This window comes from Lipophrys pholis (assembly GCF_963383615.2).
Source record: "Lipophrys pholis genome assembly, chromosome: 16".
In the NCBI taxonomy this organism is placed as follows: domain Eukaryota; kingdom Metazoa; phylum Chordata; class Actinopteri; order Blenniiformes; family Blenniidae; genus Lipophrys; species Lipophrys pholis.
Genome location: NC_137634.1, coordinates 8,643,843 through 8,666,840, shown reverse-complemented (window position 1 = coordinate 8,666,840; position 22,998 = coordinate 8,643,843). Strand labels below are relative to the sequence as shown.

The following is a 22,998-nucleotide window of genomic DNA, read 5'->3' as shown; positions in this document are numbered from 1 at the left end:
TTGACTGCACTGAAGTAGGAGGAGAAACACAGTAGGGGCAGTGTCAGTGGTGATCAAACCGCACGGTGCAATTTTTGTGTCAAGGTTTCCTGGGATTTTCGCTGGTGCCAGACTGGGTCAAAAAGCTTTGTTTTCTCTATTACAAAACTGTCAAAGCACTTTAAGAGCAATATGATATTCAGCAAAGAAGAGAAAGCGAGGTGGTGTGGACGGTCAGACTAATTCCAGCCCCTATCGTGACTACTAATGATGTTTTTATGCTTCTCCGCAGCTGCATCGATCACCTTTTAGGCATAAAACTGCAAGTCGGATTCACACCGGCTCAAACAACATACTGACCTCCATGTACATCTTGATTTTTTTTGACATTTGATGCAAATAAAAAGTTAAAACTCTCAATATAATATCCAACTTTCTTGATACGTTGCTGCATATCTATTTTGCCAACCGCCGTGGAAACCACAGACTCACTTTCTGATCCTATTACTCAGAAAACGTCACAATGAAAAGTTGCTGCATTATGCATCAATAAGAGCCTATTTATGTCCTACTAGTCTGACAACAGCTTGACTGATGTTAATGTAATCTGTACTGTTCTTTGGCCCAAAACTGCCAGCAGCAGCTCCTCTGTCATTGACAAAGGAGCTCCATCAGTCACAGAGCACTCTCCTCATTTCTGCTATAAGAAGACTGTCAAATGTCTAATGCACAGCAGGAGCCCAGCGAGGGTGGATATTTCTATGGAGGCCATATGGTTCAAATATATCCAGATTTGATTATCTTTGGGAAAGTGAAGGCCAATTGGGTTTTAAAAATGCAGTCAAGATTCACTTTTAATGCGAACTTAGGATAAACTTAACCAAGAAAGCACTATTGGGGAAAAATACAGAAAATGTAGAAAACCTGCTCATAATATTCCGTATTGGGAGCAGCTAACCAGGGTTCACCTGGTGGCTCGCGAGTTTTCACGCTAAGCTGCTGGACACAATGACTCGGTGTGAGGAAAAGCTGCGTGAAAAAGTCTTTCAACCCGCGGTTACAGTCAATTTTTGGGCCAGACAGGGTGAGTGAAACAGATGAACAGCAAAGCAGTGGAGAGCAAGACATGGGAGGCAAAGAGAGAGAGAGAGGGGGTGAACAATGTACTGATGTCAATACATTTGAAAATAATAAAAAACACAACCATAAAGCACTCTGAATCATCTACATTAAATATTTTTTTCTTACAGATACATTGTCATGGTTAAACATATTCCACTTCTTCAGATGAACTACTTTTTAATTACAATATCATTTTAAAGTAAAGAAATAACAAAAAAAACAAAAGAAAGTAGCTACACAGCTAAATTGGCTCTGAGAAGTATTTATGTTGAAGAATGGTCCCTCTGAAAGCAGTAAATTATTGATTAGTGGGTCTAAGTTGTACTTTAATTTGTACAGCAGCAGAGGAAATGGCACTGCACTTGTTTAAACTGCAATAATGGAGTCCATCACTGCCAGCGGAGGAGGAGAAACAGAGTACACTGCAGACAGGTTGCCAGTCCATCACAGGGCAAACAAAAAGGCATGCACAATGACCAAGAAAAAAAACACACCTCAGGTCAATATATATCTATCAATTACCCTGACAAGCATTTCTTTGGAATGTTGGACGAATCGGTAGCACCGAGAGGAAATTCTTCCAGTCACCGGAACAACATGCAAACACCATGTGTCAGACAGTTACGCACTGAGTTACTACAACTCACATATGTGAGGAAAAAGTGAGAATGTGAAGCAAAACTGAAAACAGCTGTTGATGTAATTGTCTGCTTTTAACTGCTGTTTAATGTATTCTTGTTATAACCCTCCTATAACAAAATATAACTTTTTTCTTTCTACATCAGAGGCCTGATGGCCACCCTCAGTCAGCTTAAAACACATGACGACATGCAGCACTTCCTGTGTTTAAAGTACACAATTAAAGATATTATTGTTAAAAGATAAAATGTGCAACTCTTCTCCTGGTTAGATGCTTTCAGTTTGAAATACCTGAAAGGTTTGTGTCGTCTGCAACAGTCATGTATGGTATTTGTTTGCAAGGTTTTTTATCTTTTCAATTCAACTCATTTTCAGCTGACATTTTTGTAGTTATGCTCGCTAAAATAAAGAGTCATCCAACCCAGCTGTTCTGTAAGAGACAGACAGTGGTTTACGGTAATGGTACAGGCTCTGTGTAATTTACCAGCTCGTGTAATATCATGAAAATATCTGAGGATGAACGACAGAAAAATCCCAGGGAAAAGAATCTGAGATATGTGTGTTATTTTCTGTCACCGTACGACAACAGGAAGGACAAGCCGGCGGAAATAAGTTTGTTGATCAGTCATAGCGGAGGCAGTGAAGCACACTGCCGTCATCCCGCATGGCATGAAGGAGGCATCCTGTCAGAGATGGAAAACTGACTCCACTTCACATTTTGCCTCATCAATAACCTTTGATAAGATATAGAGGAACAGAGACAAATAAACAAAACAAAGCATGGAAATATTTATCAAAGTTACAAAAGAGACAGCCACCTAGCAAGACATCTTTTCATCTGCAGACTGACAAGTGTCCCATTGTTGTCACCCTTCAGTACTACTTTGTTGTTGTTGAAAGCATCTCTGGGTTGTTGTTATCAAAGGCATAAATCACAGAGCTGGAGAGAGCCAGGTGGCTTTCATATGAACTGCTGCACACATGCTCATGTCTCACCTCTCCTCTGATCAGCCGAGACCTACAGTACACACAGAGACTTCCTCTCAAATAAAATACACACACTGACGTCTGGAAATGAGCCAGGGAGAGAGAAAGAGCATTTACATGCACACCAATAATTCAATTATAACCAGACTAATGCAATACGCATATTATTGCAACTCTCATGTAAACACCTTAACCAGGTTATCTTACTCACATTAAGCTCCTAATCAGAGTAAGCATAACTTGATTAACAGAGCTGGGTTGCTTGTCAATCATTCAAATTAATCTTTGCTGCGAGTGTGTGTGTGTGTGTGTGTGTGTGTGTGTGTGTGTGTGTGTGTGTGTGTGTGTGTGTGTGTGTGTGTGTGTGTGTGTGTGTGTGTGTGCTTTCTTTCACAGTTTGGATTCAGTGCACGCGCCACAAAGGTCACACAGAGAATAGGATGCCAAGGTTTAAACAAAATGGCCAGAGCAGAGAGGATGGAAAACACCGGAATAATTAAACAGGTAAATGAGCATTAACACCATGATGCTGCAAAACTTCAGCCGCACTGACATTTTAATCTTTTGTTGTGTTACACTGTGACCTTCTGTAAATCAAAACTATTCCTGAAGTGCTCGTTTAAACAACACAGCCACATATCAATTTCAAGCAGCTTCGCTGTGAATGACTGTATAATGTAAAGGCCTTGGATTGAACCGTAGCTCACTGGGCCATCCCAGTGTCATTATTACTGTTACTGAAAATCAAACTGACATAATGGATACTTTAACAGCTGTTTACATCACCTGCTAAACTGACTGTGTCATAACTCAATAGTTTGTCCTGTGATCCATACAGAGTTCAGCACATGTATGAGCGCTGGATTTATGAAAAGGTTCAATCTTAATAGTAATGTATACAGTCTCGTCAATAATAAATAATAAACGTCTCAATCTCAATGCACAGTTGCAATGAAAATATACAGAAAAACAAGGTTGTGAGGATTATTCAGGGTTTATTTTTTCATGTCAATTTGTTTAACAATGCAAAGACCTACTTCTGGTTTCTCAAATAAATTAAATTCAAATTTAATGCTTTATTTAATACACTCCTTTTTTTCCAGAAGCTGGCCACTTGACTTTACCACAAGATGTCATTATCCAGCTAAAATTTGAGATTTTGACTTGAATATAGCAGCAGATGCTCATAATGGTAGAATAGTTGCTTCTTAGAGAACAATATACAGAAAACCTCAATATCACATTACTGGCATGTTGCCAATTAAATAGTCTCTCTAAAAGGTTTTTCGAGCTATATTTCGTCAACCATTTTTTTAAATATGTTGCTCCTGGCTCAACTATTCTGAAATGTCATATATTAAAAATGAGGCTTGTATATACAATGAAAATGTTAGATGTTCTTTCTTCTTATACTATGTGTTCATATCCTACTGTGAATAAAATAAGGTTTTATTCTGATCACAGATGAGTGCATCCTGTTTTCATGAAGATTTTTTTGTAGTTGGACGGCGCACCTACCGGCACTTTATTTATTTATTCCTGATTTTTGTACTGACCGTATATCCAAGCAGTTCAGGAGGAAAGGTCTGTGCTTTCTTATTCTTTTTGACTTCACAGATGGATTAAAGCGAACACAAATCTTTTTGAATTTTCATAAACATTTTACACACCTTGCAAATCTTTATTTTTGGGGAATTACAACACCCGGAACACGAGCCCCTGCAAAGTATGATAAGAATAGTCAATTTTCTGTTGCTCTGTGATAAGGTCACACATGATGAACGTCTGGATGTGCACATGTTGGTCAGTGTGGTTGTGTGTGTGTGTGTCTCTGTATCCAAGCTGTTGATTTCTTCTTCTTCTTCTTTTTTAACAAAGGGTACCAGTTTCTGTATTTAATGAAACTATTTGGCACACTGATCCTTTGCTATTAAGACCTGGTGGCTTCTGATTGGGAGAGAAAAAAAAGTCAATTGCTGAGGTGGAGCGAGCCGGCAAAGCCTGGCTTTATGGTGGTGATTGCACACGTATCTTATACCTTTTGAACAAAATGATGAGGCCTGGAAGGAGATACAGTATATTTGGTCCAGTTTCATCTATGAGAAACACAAACAGCAACCAGACACCTTCGGTTTTCTGTATGTAGCAGAACTGCACTGTGTACTAAAATTAGTTTGACACTTGAAATCACATCGCCTCAGTCACTGGCACCAGGAAGGTATAAAAAAAAGTCTGGGACACAGTGTTTTCTGAATTTAAAGCCGATGAAAACAGAGCTTCTGTGCACACTATAGCGCCCACATGGGAAACATATGATGTGATTCCTGTAGGGAAATTGCCCCCCTCTTCCCGGGAAGGTCAGAGGTGAGGTGTGGCTGAGCTACAGCCTCACTGGAGCTGCGACGACGGACTAAGTGATTTGCTTAAGGACACTTCAGCAGGGCGGATTCTTGCTGACGAGGGGGCTCAACCCGAGGCCCTTCAGCGGAAGAGCGGTCTCCATACTCGCTGTGATATCTGTCAAAACTGTCATAATAAATTGCAAAACTCAGTATCTGCATTGCACAGGAGTATTAGCTGCACACACTTTCAGCATTAGAGTCAATCCTACATTAGGAGTAAGAAACAGACGTGTTCGTGCAGCTGTGTACCGCGCGAGCCACTGTGATGTGATGTTGGGAGCTCAGGAAAAGCTCGGTGTCTTTTTCTTTAGTTCTCAGGGACAAGAGCACCGTTTCTTTGTAGCTGAAGTACGTGGCAGCATAGCATCAAAGAGGACAAACTAGGCTCTTTATTGAAGTGTAGCCGCACTTTCGACCCCGTCTTTGTACTCCTTCCCATACACTTCAGTAGAAAGGAAACTGCTCCTATGCTGCAGAACAGATATAAACACATTCTGCTTCTTCACAAGCCTCCAAATAACTCTCAGCTGTGCACACGCGAAAACGCTCGCACGCACACACGCACACAAACACACACACACACACACTAGTTAAAGATGGAGGAATGGCGAGTGAAACAATGAAGCACGGTAAAACAAGGGGGAAAAAAGCAAAAACAGAGGAGAAATCTGCCAGAATAGATAAGGCAGAAATATTTAAATCCATTTTTGGTTGTGGGAATTTTACCACCGGATTCAGAGTGGCACAGGGTCTTGGTTCACAACCTTATTGTGAAGAAGGCAGTTTATGACGGTGACTTAAATACAGAGAGACAGACAGGGAGGACACAGATGTCTGACCTTGCAGTGGTGCTTATGTAATGGTCTGCTTCAGTGCATTTAGCTGCAGTGCTCCTTTCCAACCTGGGATGAGCAAAGGCAACATGTCTCTGCAGTCCAATCTCCTCTGACATCACTCCTGACACTCAGAGACTATGAAAAGGTCCTGTGAGCACTGAGTGAATCAGTTGTTATGGCCCTGCCCGTGCGGTCCCCATGGAGCCAATCATACTAATTAAACCAGACTACTTAAGCCTCCTCTCATTAGTGTCCAAGTAAACAGCCTTAATTTTTTATGCATTTTAATGCCCATCTCCCCGTTCTGGGGGTGGCAGAGGATGGGACAGATGAATGATGAAGGGGGGTAATTTCAGGTTTTCTCAAATGAAAGCGAGTGCATTAAGTGTCATTTTGCCATTCAAGCTAAATATCTGGCGGTGCATTTGTACTGATCGGTGTGCTTTCTCAAAACACTGAGTTTAAATAGATTTATAGACTTAATTCAGGAGCTTCTTTTACATTGGAAACAAAATTAGCAACGATCAATGTAATAATGTTTCTCATACTAATAGCTGTCATTAGCAGAAACAGCTTGGTAGAGGCTATTTCAGAAGCACATTTTCCAATTGGGCACTTGCACGTTTCAATATATTTAGCCAGCTCTACGCACTGGAGTTACACAATCTAGCTCTGCTCCAGATACCAGGGGCAAGCAGGGTAAAATGTGGCATGACCCAAAAATAGCACTGCAACACTGGCTTCCACTTGATCACTGGAGCTGCAAACAATGTTTGCACAGAAAGTGGAGGCATGCAGAGGGCTGTATGCTACAGCAGTGAGTATATGTGTATGTATGCATATGTCCATTCAGTAGGAAAATAGTTGACTTGAGCAACTGGAGAGCTATTAGCACCGCCAGCCGGAGGGAGGAGTAGAGGGATAAAAAGAGGGGGGGGTAGCTGGGTAGACTCCTAGCAAGTACCCAACTCACTGGGCTTGGAGCTCTGAAACAGTGGGTGGCATCAAAACAACAGGCAGCAGACAGAGAGCACGGTCTCTCTCACACACACACACACATTGTACTCCTCTGCTTACTTCCATGTCTATGCTTCTTTTCTGTTCTGCTGCTGGTCCCCAGCAGTGTCCAAAGGTGGCAGCCATGTGCGAGGCAAGACAGCTCAAGTTTCATTTTGAGACCGGCAGCTCAACAGCCGAGACATAATGAGCTTTAGCGTTGCCACTCTGCCTCTTACAGCAGCTCATCTTCCCCACCACAGGAACCCAGACTGTGGGGCTCTATGGCAGACTGTTTGCCTGTTTCAGTGTGTGTGGATGGTGTCTGCTGTCCTAGGGTGAGTTAAGACCTGGGCAAATGAGGTGAACCTTCTCTTCCACTTAGAGAGTAGTAAAGGTTTTCCTTTTTTGTCACGGAGGCAGGTACAGCCTCAGAAACACACATGCATATACATGTGCACCGAGTTGAGAGCGTGCAATGTGATTTGACCGCACCAGAATGCACTTCATCCACAGAGAAAATAAAACCACACAACCAAGCAACAGTAAACAAAACCAGTGGTCCTTCTGCAAAGTGCTGAGGGACACGGCGGCGAGGCGCTGCGACACCTGTTGAATCCATGCGGCAGTGTTTACCTCTGACAGCACATAAAACAGAGAGTGGTTAATGGAGAACAAAGCTGATGTAGGAGCGGTGCGGCTTTATGACCGCACACACTGAAGTAGACAGGGTGTGACATACAGTGCTGTCCACTGACGTCACGGGAGCACACTCGCTGCTGTCACTGGGAATGGAGTCATGGCCCCAGGGAGCTCGAGAGACCGTGTGTGTGTGTGTGTGTGTGTGTGAGTTTTGGTGTACGAGAGTGCAGTCAGCATTGCTGTGGAGACAGTGAGTCAGAGAGGCAGACAGGAAGTCAGACACAGGCCCCTGGTAGTCCCTCCACCACCTTTGCCTTCTCATGCAGCATTGAAGAGCCTTTGTGTCACTTTTATGCCCGTGTGTTGCTGAGTGTCCGAGCGCGCGAGAGCAAGATGTGTCGCGCATGGTCGTTCAAGTGTGTGAGATCACGACGCTCATCGTCAGGCCCTATTTTAAGGCCCGCGACTCATGGAGTGCCCCGGCCTCCGCAGACCCATTGGGCTAATGATCAGCCTTGGCAATTAAAGCCAATCTGTGAGTCAGTGTGGCATCAGGAGGGCCATCTGCTTCCAGCCCTGTAGCACTCACTCTGGCCTGTGGGACCACTTGCTGGGGTCACAGCTCACCCAGATTGCAGAGAAATGGTCACAAGATCTGAGGAACAATCTGCTGTGCAACTCCAGTTCAATAGAAACCTGTTCTGTACTGATAGCGGGGCTGTGCGCGCCGGCGTCTCCTGAGTGCAGTAAAAACACAAACAGAGGGATCTGTCTTATGGAGGACAATGTTGCATGCACCCATGGCACAAGTAGGCTCCACATCAGCCTCAGGCCAGTGATTCTTTCCACCTGCTTGGAAACTGTGGCCAGCATGTGTATGCAAATGGGAAATGTAACAAGTTTGAATACTTGGAAGCCTTTAGATCTGATAATGACTGTACATCGTGTCCCAAACTACATTATATTCCACACATAAAGCAATTAACTAAAGCCCAACAAGAACAGTGCTTATTTGAAGTTTTAGCAGCCTTTTCTCAACTTTTAACAAGATACAATTTTACATAGAAATACAGAATTACTCTATAGTTTGTGTTGTGTTTGTTTTTTAACAGCAGACACCTAACACAAGTCACGATACTAATAGCAGTGTGCTCAAACTTGATTTATATTTTAATTTTATTTCCTAAAAAAAAGTAGAAGCTGAAAAAAATTTACACAAAGATTTACATTTTTTATTTTCAAAAAATGATGAGAATAAATGCACTGATGTAATGGAAGAATGGAATCAATGTTATAGTAGCAGAGACTGCTAATAGCTTCTACTCTCAAAGTAACAGCCAATCCACAAATGTCATACCGCGCTTGAATCTGCAGTAAAAAAAAAGGATGTCTTATAACTGGAAAATACTGAATATCAAATAATCAACTAAAATTAGGAGGCTATTTTTGTTCAATGATTTTTCTGGTTCCACCTGCAGTAAATAATATTTAACTGAAGGGGGAAGTGTAGAGTAGAGGGGGCTTTATCCCTCCAACACCTCACACCCTGCTCATGTGGATTAAAACACAATAAATGTGCAATTACAAAGGCACAACACATCCCAGGGTGGAGCTCTGGTTCCAGTAACTAACATTGGATCTCTCCTTATTTCACCTACCTAAAAAATATTTGATCATTTATAATGTCCAATTTATATTTCATAGGTCTTAATAAACACTGGTAGTATATTATCATCACTCCGATGAATTGGGTGAATAGTTTTATTTCTAATAAGTAGCAAATATTTAAAAAAAAAATGCTGTTCATGCTTTGGTGTACAAGTGTTTCTCATGAAGCTTCATTAAACACGTCCGAGTAATAATTTCTGAATTTAATGCATGCTATTTATGATATTTTCTTTAAAGAGTGTAAATTTTTATCAATTTATTCAAATTTTCAGGATTATTTAACAAACTATATTGTATATTCCCATTACTGGAAAGTAGGCACATTCCTTTATCTGATCTTCTTTTCAATTTCAGATAAAAAAAAAAAACTAAACAAAAAACAAAAGCCCAGTGTTGTACAGAAATGTGTGAATTTTTGATTGCGAGTGATATTTATGGTGTTTAACAAAACAGAATATTACTGTCATCAAAAACGTTTTTATCTGCACTTCATTTTTCTCATTACTGTAATCTGATTTCTGCATTGTGCCTTTAAACTGACTGAACACTCCCATGACGCATCACTTGTAGCAGATTTGAAATAGGCACAAGGTCAGTTTCTTTTTTCACATGATGGAAAAAAAAAACCCAAATGAAATTACATGGTTTACTTTTTGAAGCGAGTTTGACAGCGCCTCAAGTATTTACATTCACCAACATGTGGAGTTAGGTCTGCACAACTCCTGACGAGGCTCAGGAAACATCCTCGCACAGCATTTCGAATTGCGCTCTTCCTGAGACGTGGCGGTGTGCAGTGCGAGCAGGATGTCGCCAAACAGGAACCCTATTTCTTGTGTCTCAGACGACCAACTGTGCTTCAAACGTCCGTCCCAACACATTTCAATCTCCCAGCAGCAGTCGGCTGTTGAACCCTGGGAGGCGAGCCGGTGTTCCAGGCCAATGCCCGAGTGTGACCTCTGGTGCATTTATCATATGGCTGGTTGGCTTTGCCCCAGTTTATGGGGGCATTATCCCTCAGGAGCAGCAACTATCACACCAGTTGCACAGGTCAGCAGTTCTCTTTCCTGATGAGACACCTGCTGAGAGGGCAGCTGTACTTTGTACCTTTGTGTTGCACGACTGCATACAAAAAGGGGGGGGGGGGCATGTCAAAGGGTCAGCAAGCTACTTTTCGCAGTTACAGTAACAGATATAGAGCAGGTATCTGATTGGTCCAAACATGTTGCTTGACTACAGTTTATATAACACAGATCCAATATTTTCGCAGCAAAATAGAGTGAATATCTGGTCTGAAACGACAGATGTAAGACAGTCTTGCAGCCAACCCAAGCCACCGTGCAAGGTTTCCATATTCAGTGGTAAGTGAAGCTGAGGAATTCAGGACCACCTGCAGAGCCGAGTCCTGTTTACCTCCGCTGAGAAATAGAAACCAACTCCACGTTGATTTAACGCTTTTGAAATGTCATTTTCTGTCAGTTAGGTATGATGAAGTGTGCCGTTCTGTCTTGGGCATGGTTGGCTGGTGGAGATGGAGATACAGGGGGACGGAAGCTACCGCTGCGCTATCCCACACGTTATATCTGCTGGGGAGGGAGGTCTGACAAAGATGAAGTGTGTGACAAGAACAGGATATGGAAACAAGACAGGAAAAAAAAAAAGAAAAAAAGATGGAAATCCTGTGCACCAAATACCACAAACCCATCCAAACAACATGAGCACTTGTTACTATAATATCATGTGAGAAAGGGACACAGAATGCCGTATTTCCTTGAAAACAGCCTGGATGGTTTAACTCCTCAGGGCGAAGGTAACTGGTAACCCAAAATTACTCAGCCCTCCATCCACATTGGACCCTTGCTGCACTTACTCCTGCTCTCTGGCCTCTTTAATTACCCCTGTCCTCCGTTCTTTGACTACTTAAGAGGCTGACTCAACGGACCTCAATCGCTGTTTGTCTGTCATGACATCTGAAATAGCAGGATGACTGAGTGTTATGCTTTTCACTCACTCGGTCTGTGTCTCTCCCCTGATGGGACCCCCACTAACATCTTCATCCCTGGATTTTCAGTGCAGCATAATGACCTCCTAGTAGCAGCCCTAATGGAGCCATAATGGTCATTTATGCCAGGGGAGGCACGTAGGGCATGGCTGTGGAGGCAGCGAGTCGCACAGGAGCTCCTGCTTAAGTTCCCTCCACCTCTGCCTGTTTCCTTGCAAATCACATCTCCTGAATCTCAGTCTTTGTATGGCCTTTCTGTGCGTGCACGCTCAGCTGTGCATTCATGAGCGCGTAATGAAAGGAACTGATACGCAACTGGTTAACAATAGAAAGTACAATATGAATGTATGAGGGGTGTATCCCTGCTTTGGATGTTCACTTCTACAGCTTTTTCACATGCATAATGCACATATACATACTACATTATTATTTTTTTTAATTACATTTTCCCTCAGACAAGCTTCTTATTCATGCATACACCGTATGCACAATAGAGCGTGCCGCCATTCTTACACCTCTTCATATTTCTTCTTCTATATTAGCCACCACCGCTGGCAGGAGTGATACTGTACATTAACTATAGTACATAAGCCTAACCTGCACTCACTGCTGAAAACCATTTTCTCCCATTTGCATTTTTATCATGCGAGGTAAACACGAGGATCTTTCACTGTGTCCTCTTTCTAGTAAACAACAGTTAAACAGTATATTTCCCTAAATGCGACTTCACATCCCTCCATCAGGCGAGGTCCTCCAAACTAGACACCTGGTTAAAATGCGCCCCGTCTCGGGGATTGCTCCCCAGGGGGCTGCAACTTGAATAATACAACAGCACATTTATCAGCTAGCTAATGCTAATTAAACTGTTGCATAAAGAAGGAGAATAATGTACAGTAATGTCCCTTATGCCTTGTCAGCTCCTGCCTCCTCTGCCACGCTCACAGCAGCGTTTTGTGCCTCAAAACGGAGGAAAAGAATGGCACCCTATTGTAAGAAACATAAAGAAAAATACAATTACCCTATTGTAGGTCCAACTTCCTTCGATAATCAAAATGTATTTAGGAGACTTTGCTCAAATGAAAGGAAGAGAAAAAACAGAGACACCATTTCCCCATTTTCTTTTTTTTTTGCACCATTAATGGTGCAAATACAGTATATGGCCATATACAGTTAGGGGAGGTAATGTCAGGTGGTTTCTTTCTCTCTCCGCGTACAAAACATACATTACTCATTTTTTACTACGACACAAAGTAGAGATTGTAATTCCAACCAAAAATGTTTCTCCTTTAGAAGCTATCTGACAATCAATACTGGCCAACTGTTTCTACCGGCACTATCTAGGGAATGGTTCACTCTTTAATGTCTGATAGACTCAAAGTAAGGTCCTTTTGTACCTCGTTTTAATTCAAAGACACTTTCGCTGCGAATTTGCTATTTGTAGTCAGATAAATGTTGGCTCTGAAGTCTGATCATCTGAATCAAACTCTGTGTGGCTGCTGTGCGCTTGATTTTTACCTTTTGATTCTCGGCCCGGCTGCTGTCCGAGCCAAGCCGAGCTGAGCTGAGCGGTGTACCACAATGTTTACGCTGAATGTTACTTTCAAGTTTTCTTTTGGACTAACGCGGGCATTTCTCAGAAGCGGCCGAAATCACAAGGAGCTCCAGGACAGCAACTTGTTTTATTTCATACCTTTCACCGGGAAAATTCTATACGGGGAATATTGAGGCCAAAACAACGCGACACAAAGGCAATGCAAACTTTTGATTAAAGATTACAGTTCTGTGGCTTCAAAGGGGCGTAATGTCAAATAAATTACAGTAACTACCTGTGTCATGCACAATAATGCTCCAGCTGCAGCTGTGTGTGGGCTCATAAGCTGAAAATGAACTGAAGCTACACGACTACCATGTCAACCACACACTCTGACTCACACTAAATAATACTGATACCTACATTCGCAGATATTTAGCACCCTGACATTACTTTAAAGCTATCGCAAAGTGATACAGAGGTATTTGCCAATGTTGTCATGTCTGTGTAACAGCGTCTTTATTACTGCGTCCGGTTCACCACAGTGGCAACGCAGCAGCTGCTGAACAGTTGGCTTCACACAAACTGCAAACAAACACATTTTCTCATTTCATGCTGGTGGTATCTACTTCCTGAGACGAGGAGGTGGATGAAATATCTCCAGCTGAAAAACACGACGACACACAACTGAGAAAGAGAATTCGCTTAGTGACCAGCATGTGAATGTGTGTTCGTGTGCTGTCAAGGAAATGGGTCTGGTTTATTAACAGGTTGAAATATTTGAGAATTGAAAATTACTGTAAAAGTAGTGTTACAAACACTGAAAATCTTAAACAAACAAACAAATAAATTAGAAGCATCACTCAGCCGCCCTGACTGAGGCACTCGAGGGGCGAAACATAACTGCACCTCTCTGTGTTCAGGCTTGACTGAATAATCTAAACAACACTAATGGGACTGTCATCACTTTAGTATTGGAAACAGGAAGAAATACAAACGCTACCAAGCTATGGTCACTGGCTCTGCACATGTCTAAATCAGGTTATTTGAATTCCAAATGAGGCTATTTTTGGCGCCGGAAATGTATGCAGGGGCTTAGCTATTGCCAATGTAGTGAAAGTGTCAGATATTCGCTATTTCAAAATGTGTTTTTCACTTTGATGACAGCTGTAAAACAACTCAAGACCGGCGGATTAGTGTTCAAGGGAACGCTCGTACTCCAGGCTCTCCATCTTAAACACTGGAGATGTTTACATTCACACAGAAAACAGCAGCATGACAACGACTCACGTGCCACACGCTCATATTTGCATGCATACATTAGTGCTCCCCGGCTTGCGTTTGACACTGACAATAATGCCGCTTGCCATCAAAGTCGTGCATGTGCATCAGCACAATTTGGGGAAAGTGTGATGTCTCATTTTGTCACAATGGAGACAGACAGAGAGAGGACTGTTAGAAGTCGCTGTGTGTCATCCTCAGACAAACCATTGTGCCAACAGACGCGTCAGCATAAAGCAGAGCACCTAAATAAAACACAATAAACAATCAAGTAATTGCTTCCACTACAATGAAGGAAATTTGTGATGGATAAAAAAAAACCCAACAGCGACTTGTTGTTCTCAGGGTGCCGCTAATTTGTGCAGCCTTCTTACTACTTGTAATTCTGAGGTAATGGTAAACATTGCTGCCGTCTCCTTGATTGTCTCTACACATGCAGCTCACTGCATTGTCTCTGAAATTAAGTTTGAATTCAATGTGAAGTTCAAGCATAATGCCGGAATTACGCTGCCACCAAGTAAACAGTGTGTAATTACAGCTGCGCATACGAAATGCGGCTTGGAAATTTGAAAACTGAGCAGAAATCAAAGGGGGCATCTTCATCAAACACTTTCCTCTTTCTTTCGACACTACAAATGTGTTCTTTGAAAGCTACACAAAAGGCCGACATGCGCTTAAATCACGCAAAAGATTCGCTCAACGTCCAACATGTGAGGCAGAGAAACGGAACCCGCAGCTGATTTTCTCCCCTCTCACATATTTTTGGGTTTTTTATTTCTATTTAATATTTTTATGAATGGTAGGTAGCCTGTAGCTGTTTCTTTGTAATTCTGTTTTCATGCAGTGATTCTTATCAAGCTGCATTGCTGTGCAGGTTGGAATTATACTCCTCCTCATAAAACATTCGCAGACGCCTTTTTGCATATTTGATGCCGTAAAATCTACACTCTTCTCGTCTTTAACCGGCACATTATGCTGCCAGCAGCTCTATTATTGCTCTTTGTAGTCTGCAGATGTGTCATGTTGAAGAAGATTCCACCTAACCCTTGGTCGAAAAGCACGAGGAACGACGACTTATCTAAAACACTACATCCTTTTTATATAATGCTGTTGATTATTTGTCTTTGACGACATTTTTTTTTTATATTACTCATCTACAATACAGGACATCAGGAAACATCTGTCGATGTCTGCTGTTCTATGACTCAGGCACAGCTAGTTTTACGATAACGGCCACTTTAAACAGGCGTGTGAGGCTGAGTCTGCCCTGTAGGGTGATGCTCTGACACACGGATCACCCAAAACATTATGACCACCGAACATCTCTTTTATCATGACACCTGTTAGCGGTGGTACACGTTAGACAAGTGACCATTTTGTCCTCAAACCCGGTGAGTTAAAACCAGAGAAGTGGGTGAACGTGAGGATTTAAGTGAGTTTGACAAGAGCTAAATTGTGATGGATAGATGACTCGGTCAGAGCGTATCCAAAGCTGCAGCTTTGGTGGGGTCTTGCTGGTCTGCTGTGTATCCATCAAAACGGGTCCAAGGAATGAAAAGCGAAAGTGTCATGGGTGGTCAAGGCTCAGTCGCACACGTTGGCCCCTGAGGGCCCCACCTCACTACTTCTAAGACTTTTAACATCCACGTCACACCTGCAGAGGTGTAGTGGAGTTAATGTCATGATGGGTCAGGGCTGTTTCATTAAAAAAGAACCTACATTACATATATATGCAGGTGCTCTTAATGTTACGGCTGATCAGCATATTCTCTCAACTCTACAAGTTTCTGACGACCTGATTAACACTGTGTAACTATTATGCAAAAATCCCTTCAATGCATTGACGATGCTTACGATGCAGACGCTGTGATGGGACTCTTTGTAAACGGCTCACGTCAGACAAAGACAAACATCAACATGTTGCATGTGATCGATATCAAATGCACTTTGTGATCAATGCTGAAATTAATTGGGGGTGTCATATACTGTTTTACAGCTGCCGAGCCGATGCGAGAGACTCTGACTGTGCTGAGTGCTTCCTTTAGCTCGCGGAGGTTGTGTCTACTTCACCTCCGTTGTTTCGGCTTCTGTGTTTGTCCACGTGAACTCCGTTTCAGCTCCACAGACGCCAGCTTTGATTTCTCTATTTTCAGTGTATGTCTTATTGGGTTTTTGTACCTAATTCAGTGTTTCATCGCTGATCAATGTTTTATCACTGCTTTGTCTTGACAATTGAACAATTGCCTCACCACTTTTTTCTGTTAACAGTGGACCCCTGAGGTTTCCAGGGTGCAAAAAAGAGAAGAGAGAGAGAGAGAGAGAGAGAGAAAAAAAAAGCCTTGAAATGCTGCCCACAATTTATGCCTGTTGGATGTAGCCTGTTTGGTCCCAGCTCCATTTATTTATAGGAGTGTTTCAGCCAGACTGTGTACAGTGAGAGAGAGAAAGAAAGGCTTTGATCTTAAATTGAGGATGCTTTCCACATCTTAGTAAGGAGGGACACTAGTCAATATTTGGCCTGAGGTTATTTAATTTGGACAAGGAGTTTGATTCATACATTAAAATTTCCAATTACCTGTCAAGAGTTGAGCGCGCCCAGAGGAGACTGTTTTAATCATACAGCTTTATCAAACTCTTTAAATTGAGTTTAACATGGACAGGATCATACATTCTGCCTGGGGGAAGGTGATATCCCTTAATTTGTGTTAAATAGTAAACATTTTAGAAAATCCATGTTTGACTAGAGTTACTTGCACTCCATAAATACACTTTGCTGCTTTCCCTTTTGAGTCTTGCATGCCAGTGCTTTTCCAAATTCTTGCAATGCTTTTCACGGATTATGACAGACTCCCATCCGATACGCGTTTAATGCAAACAACCACAAATCTTTTGATTGAACTAGTTCTCAAAATAAATGGTCCTAAATTATGCTTTTTCCTTTTTCTTCAGTGAAATGACTGAAAAAAAAAAACCCACATGTGTGCTTTTTGCTTTCACATCCACTTACAAGAGAGTAGGATTTCTTTTCCTCTGTCAAATAACATTGTGGTCAAGTATAAAACTAGCATATGTCTGATCTGCAGGTGGTCACAGCTGGACCTCCTGTCTTACCATTCCTGAATCTATTTCACAAAGATATTACAGAGATCTGAACTGCTGTCAGAGATTTCCTATTCCGTCTTATCAGCGGAAGGGATGATGTCTGGCACGGCAAACAAAGTACGTGTAAAGTCCTTAAATAAGGCATGAAATTGACAGGAAGCCTGGCGTAAGTGAGGCTCCACGGAGCCACGGGCCCCTCGCGCCGCAGACACGTACAGCTGCTCACCTCCACACTCCCATTTGGACTCCCATTAAAAGTCTCAGACAACACTTTTAATGTCGAAAATGACTTCATTCATTCTTCTATTATAAGAGCCACATTTTGAAGTCTTCCGACACAAAGAGCCGCTTATTTTTCCGCTCCTCCACGGGCGAATTTGCATACATCGGGGCCACTGAAGGCGAAGAGCTTCCCCCATTTTAGACATTTGGTCATGGTAGTGTTCAAGTGCGGGATAAAAAGGGGTAAGCAATTTACTCCACTATATGTCAGCTTTCAAACCCTCGCTCAGAAACCCAGACACGTAGCGCACTCATAAGCCTGCAGATTATTTGGTGACTGACGTGTATACTGATGATCATTTGTGTACGTGTGTGCGTGCGTCTTTGTGCGTGCGTGTCTGATTGTGCCGCTTGAGAGGCAAAAACAGAAATCAGCCGCGACACTGTTATTTTAAGAAAGCTCTTCACTTACCAGGGAACTGGTAGCTGTAGCTGGGTGCGAATCCAGTGTATCCGCGGCCGTACGTTGCCACAATATTTGGATAACCTGTTGTAGAGGGCCACAAAGAAATACAAAAAAGATGATTAGATAAGTCAGAATGTGGGTTGAAAACATTAAATAAGACAAAAAAAAATTTAATACTTAAGTGCAATTACTATGGATCGGAGACAATAGGATGTATTGCAAATTTCACACAAAAACATTTGCCAGATTGAGCCTTAAAATCCCAAATTGTGCACAAAAACATGAGTAAGTTAAGTTTTTATGCTATTCTGGTGTCAAAAATGGATAAATACTGAACAGAGTATCATGTTTATCTACTAATGTTTTGTTGGTTCATGATTTGACATGGATTCTATTTTATTTTACACTTAGGTGTTAATTACATTTTAAAGTTCATAGAGCAAGGACATAAGGGAGAACAAATACTATATTAGTGTACTCACATAATTTTGAAATAAATTTTATTATAACTTAGAAATCTTACTCCCTACATTTGAAGACAGATCTTTACTTTTTGCTTCTTATATGTTCAGAATTGGCTCAATATATTTAGTTTTAATATCTACAGTATTGAATTGATCAAGGCATTAAAACGATTATAACAACATGGACATACTTTCCTGTGATTCACAATGAAAAACTTCAATATAAACTGCGTATGGAAATCTGTCCAACCGGGACTCACGGAACCCTTTTTAATCACCCACAATGGTTTTGTCTGCCACACTTAAAGTTTGACATTATTTTTCATTAGGTCTCATGATATTTGTTCTAAAATTAAACTATTGTAAAACCTTGTGTTCTATCAACAAGAAATGAAATGAGTTACAGATAGTAACAGATAGTGGCTTAAAAAAAGAACAACTATTAAAGGTAAATACTTCCGTTCCCTTTGATACACACAAAGATAAAGTTGAGATTTTATCAAATGTGATGCCACTTCACAAACATTAGTAATTAATCCTGAGACTGCTGCTACAGAAGGAAAACACGTACTATATTCATAAAACCTTCTTAATAGGGTGTTTGAAGCAGGTTTAGTTACTGTTACACATGGCCTGAGAGTGTAATTTTGTAGTGTAGAGTGTTAAAATGAATAACTTGCTAATAGTGTAATAAAATATTCAAGCCATAATTGTAATAACAATTTACCAATAAGGTAATAAGTCATTACAGTATCGACTGGTTAATATACTATTAAAACAATCTTTGAATTGGCAAATTATTTTGTTTAAACCTCTATTACATTTAAACTCATTGCGTTAATGGCCATTAGTACATTACTATGCGACAATTCGAAAACAACCTTGTTTTTGATTCCAATTGTATAGAAATTCATAAATTCACTAGATTTAGAGTCCTTCACCTTCTTTGATGAACAAGTTTTTACAAGCTTATCATTTAAAATGGGTGTCTATTCCTTAACATTACATACTTTCCGTGCTATTTATTCAGTAAATTTTCAATCAATGAGTCATTCAGATTGGGGCATAGCTTTTTTTTCCCTGTTTAGTTTTACTGGAATTTAAAAAAAATAACTAAAACAATCTTGCTAAAGATTTTAATATGTTCAGGTTGCCAAAACTCATTTGTTACTGAATCTGAAAGGTCTAAATTTCACTAAATGGTTCTCTCATGTTACTTAATACTCTCCTAAATATACTTACAATATCATCCACATTAAATACAAGCTGGACATAATTGAGAGTAAGTATCACGTTTAGGAATAATACTTTATATACCGTGTCTGAGTTTCAATGCAATAAGCAAGAAGTGATTTATTTTTACGCCTCCAGCCTAATAAAACGGTAGCAACGTATTCAGAGCTCATAATGTCGTTAGTAGATTGTCGGCTGGAAAACATTTGGAGCGTGTGCCAACCGTACGGCGAGCTCCGCCCTCAATCAACGGTCACCTGTCACAATCACAACACCCTGTAATGCAGATGGTGCCGCTGTGGTCTCTGTTCCTGCAAGACTCCGTTTTAGGGCCGCTGCCAGATCATGAAATTAGAGTGATTAATTTAGTGTGTAAAATGTTTTTATAACCTGCAAGGATAACGGCTACAACTATAAAGAAAAAGAAGAAGAAAGAAAGAAAAAAAAAAAAAAAAGCCTTTAAGGGAGGTAGTCCAGGTGATTTAAAATACAAGTGTTACATTGCTGCCAATATTTTACACAAACCCACTTTAAATTAAACAAGTTGCCCTACAAGGATCAATAACTTATTTCATTTTAACACACTTAAGGTACCTCAAAAGAAACCAGAGAGTTGTTAAGCAACAGGAGTCAGATTTTATAATTTATTTATTTCATACCACCACTTTCATGCATTTTCTTTTCTTTCTTTTTTTTTTTTTGGGTCTCCAAGAAGGTTGAATATTGAGTAAACCAGAGAGAACCAATCAGCTCCGACACAAATACCTCTGCTCTTAGTGCTTAACCGTCTAATTCATTTCCACTCTATATTCCCCCACAGATCCCTTGATATTTTTATAGCTCGGTGTAATAACACTTCATAGCAGGCTGCTGTTTATGTTCGGTGCATCTTCGGCGTGGCAGAAAGGTTCACGTGTTAATATGGCTGGATGTAGATGGAGCTGCCACAGGCAAATAAGTGACAGCCGCACATTTGCACCTCCAGCCCGGCATTTATTTGTTTATTATTTCACTGCTGAACCTACTCGTTATCTGACAGCAGTCATCACAAGTGTTACCTGGGGAGCCCGCGGCTTATGGAAATTATAAGCATGTGCCAGATTTGTTGAAACCAATCAGATGGTTTAAATAGAAACTGCCTCGCCCTGTCTGACCGCAGAAACATCAAATGATGGGTTTGAGTGCCTTGGGTTTTACCTTACTCTTATGTGACGGCCACTTACACTCCCAGTTTGTTATGAATGACGTTCATGTCGATTTGCCTCATAGAAAATTATTTGCATTACTGATCCGGGAAAGATGGACGTGTGGAGTTTCCATTTTCTCCCTGTGCGTGTTGGTTTCATCCTGGTGGCCCTGAAAATGGCCTTTAGAGGTGTGTGATGATCTGGTGATCTGTCAAGATTGTACCCGGCCTTCACTATTAGCCACCTGGTATTGATAGTTGGATGAAGCGGTATAAACGGTGGATAAATGATCCAGGGAAATTAGAAGTCTCCACGCAGAGTAAATGAACAAATGAGTCATTTTGGCTGTGGTGGCACCTTTTTCCTTTTTCCATTTCAGTCACAGTGGACGCTTCAGGTGAAATAGTTCCTGAATAAAAAGTGGAACGTGGATGGTTTTATCAAATGTTTCCCTGGGAGATCCCACACATACTTTAATTATAGGCATCTGCTATAAACCACACCTAGGAACTGGAGCTGATTAAGGTCAGAGCTGCTTTTCCTACAATTACAGCGATGTTCGACTTCTGCAACCTGATAATGACGTGACGTCAAAGTGTCATCTTTAAACCAAAGTCAAACTTTCCGCTGCGAGGACTTGTTTAGAAGCTGTTAAGAGTCCCTGGGTGGAAGCAGTGTTGCGACGAGGCCCAGGAAGGACCCAGTGTCATTAGAAAAATTTAAGAGTAGCAGATGTATTGTTCATCTGCTGTCATGATTCTTATTACGACCACGGACCCAGCAGTTAATTAGCTGGACAGTTTTCAGACAGAAGCAGCTGTAGGCAACATATTGAGGAACGGGGTGTGAGGGAGCAGGCAGCTAGGAAGTGGGATCCAGACAAAGCAAGACATCTAAGCAGAGTGGGCGGGTGAGAGAGCGAGCTCCTGTGAGTCAGGGAGAATTTGAGCACCATCAAAGGTAATATAAACATAATTAACCCTCTAATTATGGTATATGTCTAAGTCTTTATCTGTTTTCCTCAAGCTATTATCACCTTCAACCATAAGTCTGGACTAAATTACCTGGTAAAATGAAGTCCTTTAGGCGAGGAATGAATCACAGGAGCCAGCCCTGATAACTCTTTCTTCATTGTGTGTAAGCTACACCTCAGAAGCTGACCTCGGAAACCTCTTTCTGGCTTACGTGTCCTCTGTTCTCGTTCGCTGTGTACTAGCAAAGTGGGTGCAAGCACATTAGCGTTTGAATGTCCAAATGGCAATGTTTTCGACCGCAATTTTATTTGGTCAGGTGACATTTAATGTGAGTAAAATGTCTTGAAACATGAACAAAGGCATGAAAAAATTCGCCATTTAATCTTTTCTGAAACGGTGTTGAATGCATGTTGCCTGTATGGCGGTGCAGTGGAGAACACGTTTGTCTCACAGCCAGATTAGTCCACCAGGTTCTGGACCTTTCTGTGTGGAGTTTGCATGTTCTCCCCCGCGTGCGTCTGGGTTTCCGCCCGTTTCCTCCCACAAACCTTTGTGTTTCAGGTGGATTTGGTGACTCTATAATGCCCAGAAGTGAATGCGAGTGAGTGTGACTTCCTGTCTCTCTGTGTTTGCTCGGTGATGAATGTAAACTGCCTTTGCCCATTGTCAGCTGGGGTGAACTCCAGACCCCTGCAGACTCACGTTGGATGAAGCAGCACAGAGGAGACAGACGAGGATAGGAGTGCACATTCACTGGCAAACTGCAGTTTAACCAGATCCGGTTCTGATCCAAACAGAGAAAGAACCTTTAAATCCTGGGATAAAATGAATTAGGTTCCTGCAGACTTGCAGAATCAAACTCATTGCTTTCGGGTGGAATACACAAAAGTGGCCAGGTATTGGACACATCAGTACCTCTTTGAAATCGATACCCCAGTGCAGAATTTCTTCTTCAAAGCAGAATAATAGCAGAATTTCTTCAAATCATTTATAGATATTTTTAAAGACCTGTGGCAGACTCAAAGACATTCACAATCTCACTTCCGAAGGGCTTATTGAGCCCTTCGGATCTGGACGTGATGCCACACACTTCAATAGTAACAGAGGTTTAAATAGGAACGGCTCCACTTGTCACTTCCTAACAAGGTTCTGGACATCTGAACCTGAAGAGGAAGCTGTGATCTAAGTTTGAGGGATTTAATCGTGCGGAAACTGTTGGTGTTAATGTACATATTCATGGAAGAAGGTCTGATTTGATCATTTATCTG

The 22,998-nt window shown here is 41.5% G+C and overlaps 1 protein-coding gene across 10 annotated transcripts in view; it reads right to left on the bottom strand.

The window, feature by feature from the left end:
• Positions 1-22,998, bottom strand: part of LOC308121614 (RNA-binding protein Musashi homolog 2) — a 266,100-nt gene that overhangs the window by 25,172 nt on the left and 217,930 nt on the right. For all 10 annotated transcript variants that reach the window (XM_080482944.1, XM_080482946.1, XM_080482949.1 and 7 more), the window contains exon 10: positions 17,879-17,953. In XM_080482944.1, the coding sequence (XP_080339070.1) occupies positions 17,879-17,953 (75 nt within the window). The remainder of the gene's footprint in view (positions 1-17,878; positions 17,954-22,998) is intronic.